Below are 7,342 nucleotides of genomic sequence, written 5' to 3' on the forward strand. Positions count from 1 at the left end.
GGCATTTCCAATTTTGCTCTATATTGGCAAACAGTAGCACTTCGTAGTTTAGAATGGTAATGTGCCATATCTGAGGATACGCAAATCAAAATCTCCGAGTATTTTCAGATTCCGGCATGAATCCGATTGAATTCCAAATATATACATCAACTTTAAGCGTAAGAAACAATGTCGCAAAATTTTGCAAATTAAACGATTTGATTTCTAGTAAACGCTAAATCAGCGTACAAGGGTTTCGACTAAAAAAATAAAAACACAAATTTCGATCATAATACTCTGCAATAGAGAGTTCTAGACCTTTATTCTTCGATAAAAGCTACCTCTTGTTTTGGGCGGGTACCTCTCTCCTGTCTCGGGAATTTGGCCTGTCCCCAGCCAAACAGATTGCGAATTTCTGAAAGAGTACGAACATGGTAAGGACTACTATAAAGCAAATCCTGGGCCTCAGATACTCGACCTTTTTCAAAAAAAGCTCTTATAACCCGAACATAAGCTGCACTTGTAGGAGTTTGAGTTTTCTTGGATGATAGTAAACTAAGGAGTTTCTTGGCATCATCAACAGTTCCTGACTCGGAAATGTACTCAACTATTGGATTGGGATAAGCCGGATGATCATGCTTCTTCATCATACTAAGTAGTTGAAAAGCTTCTTCGAGTTTTCCATCTTCTGCCAGTTTCTCAATCATAAGCTTGTATGTAGATTGCCAAGGCTTTATACTATACTTGTCGACCATCCCGATTAGAAATTTAAAAGCACCAACCACTTTGTTCTTGGAGAGAAAACCATAAATTAAAACTTCCAAGGTTTCAGCATCTGGTTCGACATTTTTATCTTTCATTTTAAGCAAACAGTTTAGCGCCTCGTCCACTTGATCAGCTGTACAATAACCTTGAATCAATATTGTCCAAGTCTTGATGTCGGGAACACAGCCTTCGGCCTCCATTTGGTCAAGCAAGTTACATGCTTCTTCAAACCTTTTCTGACTACAAAGTCCAAAGACCTCTTGGCTATAAGTGATATTGTCGGGCTCGTAGCCTGCATCCCTCATTTGCTGAATAATCTCCTTGGCTTCGTCAAACTTCCCTATTTTACAGAGAATTCTATGCATACCATCATACACCTGTTTCGTTAACACATTTCCTTCAGCCACACACCTGTTAACGACCCTATTTGCCAATTCCATATCCGGATCAGATTCTCGAGTGATGTTTCTCAATAGCAAAATACATTCGGGAAGTGATGGTTTATAAGGTCCGTCCATCATAGTCTCAAAAAGCTTAACAGCGTCTCCAATTGGTAGAGTCCTTAACATCTTTATAAATGAATCATAATCGACACCAAACCCTTCACTTTTCATCTCGTCCAACAACTCCCAAAATTCCTGAACCGATCCAGGCTTACCCAAAACCCTAAGCATTGCATTATACGTCACACTATTATGTTCATACCCTCCACAACTACTAACCCATTTGAAAAATTTCAATGCTTTCAACGGCGTCTCCCATAATTCTCCCAAAACCCTAAACACGAAATACTCCGACAAAGGAAACTCAAGCTTCTTCTCTAACTTACCCTCCACCTCCTCGCTCCAATCCGAACCTTTAATCAACTCCAACACATAATTCACCTCCTCATTTCCAGCAGCAACACCACACATATTTTTATAAAATTTAATCCAATCAGTGATGGCCTTATCCAAATTATGTTTTCTTAGATTACTCAAAACATTAAAATAAAGCCGATTATCGATAACAAACCCTTTCTCCTGCATTTCTGAAGCAATAACCCAAAATTCCTCCACAAAATCTTTACAAGCTAAACACTTAAGCATTAATCCATAAGGCACAAAACTTGGATCAAACCCTTTTCTAACACAAACCCATTTCCAAAAATCCAAACTTTTTTTAGGGTTTCCAATTAATTTCATCAAAGCATAAACAACAGATTCATGGGTCAATTCTGGGATCAATTTTTCCAATTCAATCTCAGTTTCTTCAGACCAATCACTGGACAATATTACATCAACAAATGAACCCGGTTCCGGTTTCGATGAAAAGAACGCATTTTGATGCAAATTAGAGTGATTAAAATAAGTCTGGGGTTTTACATCGGGTGAAAAGGGAGGGGATTGAGTGAGTAAAGAGAAACGATTCACCTGAGTCAAGGCGAGTGAGTGGAGACCGAGTTGACGAGTTGAGGTGAGTGAAGTGGCGAGTCGGATGGAGATATTGAGGATCTTATTAGCTCTGTTCATGGCGGTTGAGAGAGAAATTGAGGGTTTTTCAAGGGTTTATGTTTTGTTTTGATTGAAATACGACATTTTTGTTGGGGGAAATCGGAAATGTGTGTTTTGAGGTGGATATGGGCTGCGAAACTGGGTTACATGTGGTGGGCTAGTGAAACTTGTTAGGTCATGTAATTACGGATTTTTATGAAAGCGTCTCGTATTTAAAAGACTATTCGTCTCATATTTGTAGGGCTGTAAATGAGCTCAGCTCGAGCGCGAGATCGCTCGGCTCAAATTTTTTAGCTCGAGCTTGGACTCGGCTTGAAACTCGTCGAGCCAGAAAAAATTGAAGCTCGAGCTCGTTTTGCCTTTATATTATTTTCACTTTCTCACCTTTTGAATTTAACTAAATATAAATATTTTTAAAAATAAATAAAATTATAAAATAGTAAAAAATATTATATTATAATATACTTATAAATGGCTATATAACATAATTTAAAATAAAATTAATACTCCCTCCTATTCATTCATTTTGTCCCTCTTTCCTTATCGAAACTAGTCGGATTTTTGTCCCTCTTTCCTTTTTTGGTAACTTTTGTGTGGTCCAAATTTAATTAAATGTGGGGTAGAGTGGAATAGAGTGTTTTGTGTGGTCCAAAATCATTTTCTTAATTCTTGTGCAAAATAGAAGGGGGACAAAATGAATGAATAGGAGGGAGTATTAAGGTGTAAAAATTATAAATAAAAAATATAAACGGGCCTAAACGAGCTTTAGAGCCGAGCCTCGATGAACACGGGCTCAGCTCCTATTTAGCCAAGCTCGGCTCGAGCTCGAGCTCAGTTTGACCGAGCACGAGCCGATTTCGAGGGATATACGAGACGGCTCAGATCACTTAAAGCTCTACATATTTGAAAAAGGAATAGGAGATTGGAGAGCTAGGACGTAGTAGATGAAAATAAAAGATCATCTTGCTAAATGAGTATCAGTCTCATGTGGGAGGGTCAAGTCCGGGTCGGGTTATTCGAGTCATGTCTGAAGATGGAACAGGTCAAATACTGGTTAAGTCATCCAGATCACGGGTTAGAAGAAGATTAAATTATTTTGGTATTATTATGAGTGTAATACAATTCTAATACAGTATGATTAAGCAATGAATGAAGCTGAATGATTATTCCATGTGAATTAGAAGAAGTATAGTATAGTACTAACTACTAATAAGAATGGTCAATAATACGGAGTATGAATTAATCTCCTTCTTTTGACATCTAAACGGCCAATTAATAGCCATATGCATTACTTCAACTACTCTTCTAGCTCTTGCATTATTCGTCAAATTGTCAAACTTTAACAAGAAACTTTACATTTCATAAAAATCACTTATTGTTTCTAGATATAAACCAAACAAAATCAATCAATTATTAATTCTTTCGTTTACATAATAATTGCTTAATGAATCCTCGAAATGTAGAAGAGGTTCTAATGGATTTCAAGGGTAGAAGGGCAGGAATAATCAAAGCTCTTACTAAAGACGCAGAATTATTCTACAAATTATGTGATCCTAACCACCCAGATTTATGTTTGCATGGACTTCCTAATCAACAATGGGAAGTCAAACCGTCGCCACCATCGCCACCACCATCAGAGCTCCCAAAGCCCTTGTCAGGCATTAACATAGTTAGGGACGCCACGTCAAAGGAGGAATGGTTATCTATGGTGGCTTTGCATAGTGATGCATGGTTGCACGCCCTTGCATCTTCTTTTTCTGCGAAGTGTAAGTTTGTTCAAGCCGATAGGAATCGTCTTTTTAAGAAAATCTCTGATATGCCTTCAATATTTGAGCTGATCATGGGTGGGACGACTAAGAAAAGAGCCAAGGCCAGCAATGCTTCTTTGCCATAAGAGATGTTGGTTGAAGTTCTTGCAAGGCTTCTCGTAAAAGATCTTCTTACGTATAGATGTGTATGTACGAGGTGGCGATATATAATTAATGATCCATACTTTATTTCAAATCATCTAGGGACTTACAAGGGTAATACCGCGAAAAACCAGTTATTAGTCATCATGGAAGGCCGAAAGACATGGCAAAATAAAGATCGGGTATTAGTTCGTTGTAACGACACATTTAGAAAAGTTAAGCAACTCGAAAAATTGGATGACATGTATTGAGTTATGTTAATGGTCTGGCCTTGGTTAGAGATGGGCCTTATAATTCATTTGATAGAGATGTTATATCATGGATCCCCTATGGTAATTATAGCTCATTAAGAGATATTTTACTTTGGAACCCTTCTATAAATAAGTGTATTAAGGTCCCTAGGCCTCAGGGGATATTAAGTGATCTTGAAATTTTATTCATTTAATCTATTTAATTGCTACTCGTATTTACTAAAATTTAATCAATGAAACTAGATATGCCACGGGTATTATGTTAGTATGATTCATATACATTATACCATTAAAGCTGTTATGGTATGTTAATTTCCCAATTCAAAGACAATGTTATTATATTGCCTATTGGCCTAACCATTTGAAATTCGATACGGCATACGCAGTATATCTCGGCTATTTGTCGATAGGCAGTAATAAGTGAAAAAGTTTGATCTGTAATTCTATTTGTCGATAGCCAGTAATAAGTGAAAAAGTTTGATCTGTAATTATGGTTTTAGTGACTTGGAGTTGCCAATTCGTGTCGTCGATGTACCAACCGAGGACAATTTTTTAACTGTTATGTATGGTTGTCTAGCTATCTTTTGTGATAGTCTTTCGGAACATGTTATATGGGTTATGAAAGATTACAGTAACTCAAATTCATGGATGAAATGTTACACGTTTTCATTAAAATACAGTAACCCGCCTTGTATTTCAAGGGTAATGGGGAGTTTTCGTATGCCAAAGATGGATTTGGCATCAAGTCATATGATGTGAAGAAGAATCGTGTTAGGGATTTTGCAAGAACGTACTGTAAAACTTCAAATTATGAGATCCATACGTATGTCGAGAGTTTAGTATTATCAAGTATCAAGTTTGATCGGTAATTATGGTTTTTGATTTTTTGACAGTATTTAATAGTGTGTTATTGCCATATACTTTATCATAATTGATTATTTAAACTCGTCTCAAGGGCATCCGAATTCGTCCAGTGTGGCTCATTTGATCATGTCATCTCTACCCGATGGCTGGTCTTTTTGGAAACGAATAAAAAACAAGGCAACAGTAGAAGTAAACCTTAACTGATTTGGAGAGGTGCGCCAGGCCCAAGCAGTAGTGCAACGCATGGGCGACGCGTGAAGGCCCAGGCAGCAAGCTACCTTGATGGACCTCCCCTCTTAAAAAATAAATTTAATATCGTGTGAACCAATGGTCCACATATCAGATATTAAACTGATAAGAACAGATACTACACTTGATCTTAGCCAAAAGGCCGAGAAAGGTATGATTTGTTCAATGGCCAGCTTTCGTTTATATAGTCTTTCTCCAGTTCAATAACCATATTTCTTAGATGTGGGATATAACATGGATAGTATTACTAATGTTGCTGTATTTACATCATGCGGTTGCATTGAATCAAGTCTTTCAACCTGTGATTTTTGAACTTTATGCTTGTAATGAGCAAATCGACATAACAGTATCAATTCCGTCATGCAATTATTCGATGCAAAATCGTAAATTCACTTCCCTACCGTCTAATACATATCCTGATATTAAGCTAGCAGCAATGCTCTTTGAATGTTTATTCCTTATGAAAATTTGAGGGTTTTTCAAGGGTTTATGTTTTGTTTAGATTAAAATACAACATTTTTGTTGGGGGAAATCGGATATGTGTGTGCTGTGGACCTGTGGTGGATGTGGGCTAGTGAAGCTTGTTAAGTCATGTAGTTACGGATTTTTATGAAACCGTCTCGTATTTAAAAGACTATTCATCTCATATTTGTAGGGTTGTAAACGAGCCGATTTGAGCTCGAGCTCGCTCGGCTTGAATTTTTTAGCTCGAGCTAGAAAAATTGAAGCCCGACCTCGTTTTGTCTTTATATTATTTACACTTTCTCACCTTTTAAATCTAACTAAATATAAATAATTTTAAAAAATAAATAAGATTATAAAATACTAAAAAATATTATATTATAATATATTTATAAATGACTGTATAACATGTTCAAAATAAAATTAATATTAAAGTGTAAAAATTATTAAAAAAAAAAATTAGACGAGCCTAAACGAGCTTGAGCGAGACACTATGAGCTCGGGCTGGAGTCGCATTTGGCCAAGCTCGGCTCGAGCGCGAGCTCAGTTTGACCGAGCACGAGCCGATTTCGAAGGATATACGAGGCGGCTAAGATCACTTACAACTCTACATATTTGAAAAAGGAATAGGATATTGGAGAGCTAGGACGTAGTAGATGAAAATAAAAGATCGTCTTTGTTCAATGAGTATCAGTTTCATGTGGGAGAGCCATGTCCGGGTCGGGTCGTTCGAGTCATGTTGTATACGGATCAGGTCAAATACTGGTTAAGCCATCCGGGTCACGGGTTAGAAGATTAAATTATTTTGGTATTATTATAAGTGTAATACAATTCTAATATGATTAAGCAATGAATGAAGTTGAATGATTATTCCATGTGAATTAGAAGAAGTATAGTGCTAATAAGAATGGTAATAATACGAATTAATCTTCATCTTTTGACATCTAAATGGCCAATTAATAGCCATATGCATTACTTCAACTACTCTTCTAACTTTAGCTTTTGAAATTGTCAACCTTTAACAAGAAACTTCACATTTCATAACAATCACTTATTGTTTCTACATATAAACCAAACATAATCAATCGTTACTAATTCTTTCGGTTACAAAATTATCGCGTAATGAATCCTTAAAATGTTGAAGAGGTTCTTATGGATTTCAAGGGTAGAAGGGTAGGTATAGTATAATCAAAGCTCTTACTAAAGATGCAGATGAATTATTCTACAAATTATGTGAACCTAATCACCCAAGTTTATGTTTACATGGATAGATGTCATGTTGTGAGTTATGTAATGGCCTGGCCTTGGTTAGAGATGGGCCTTATAATTCATTTGATATAGACTTTATATCACGGATCCACTATGGTAA

The 7,342-nt window shown here is 36.5% G+C and overlaps 2 protein-coding genes and 1 non-coding gene across 3 annotated transcripts; 1 reads left to right on the forward strand and 2 right to left on the reverse strand.

The window, feature by feature from the left end:
* Nucleotides 1-171: 171 nt before the first annotated feature.
* Nucleotides 172-2,351, reverse strand: LOC141653099 (pentatricopeptide repeat-containing protein At3g48250, chloroplastic-like). The gene has a single exon (XM_074460751.1). The coding sequence runs from the start codon at nucleotides 2,253-2,255 to the stop codon at nucleotides 300-302; it is 1,956 nt and encodes a 651-aa protein (XP_074316852.1). The 5' UTR covers nucleotides 2,256-2,351; the 3' UTR covers nucleotides 172-299.
* A 1,330-nt stretch (nucleotides 2,352-3,681) lies between these two features.
* Nucleotides 3,682-4,131, forward strand: LOC141651113 (PHD finger protein ALFIN-LIKE 4-like). The gene has a single exon (XM_074458837.1). The coding sequence runs from the start codon at nucleotides 3,682-3,684 to the stop codon at nucleotides 4,129-4,131; it is 450 nt and encodes a 149-aa protein (XP_074314938.1).
* A 1,339-nt stretch (nucleotides 4,132-5,470) lies between these two features.
* On the reverse strand, nucleotides 5,471-5,666 carry LOC141654263 (U2 spliceosomal RNA). The gene has a single exon (XR_012547825.1). It is a non-coding gene; the product is annotated as a U2 spliceosomal RNA (small nuclear RNA).
* Nucleotides 5,667-7,342: the final 1,676 nt, after the last annotated feature.

The sequence above is a fragment of the Silene latifolia genome, chromosome 4, assembly GCF_048544455.1.
Source record: "Silene latifolia isolate original U9 population chromosome 4, ASM4854445v1, whole genome shotgun sequence".
Classification (NCBI taxonomy): Eukaryota; Viridiplantae; Streptophyta; class Magnoliopsida; order Caryophyllales; family Caryophyllaceae; genus Silene; species Silene latifolia.

Bases quoted from the DNA above. Each gene is read 5' to 3' on its own strand.
- LOC141653099 (XM_074460751.1), bottom strand. From the start codon at position 2,255: ATGAACAGAGCTAATAAGATCCTCAATATCTCCATCCGACTCGCCACT.
- LOC141651113 (XM_074458837.1), top strand. From the start codon at position 3,682: ATGAATCCTCGAAATGTAGAAGAGGTTCTAATGGATTTCAAGGGTAGA.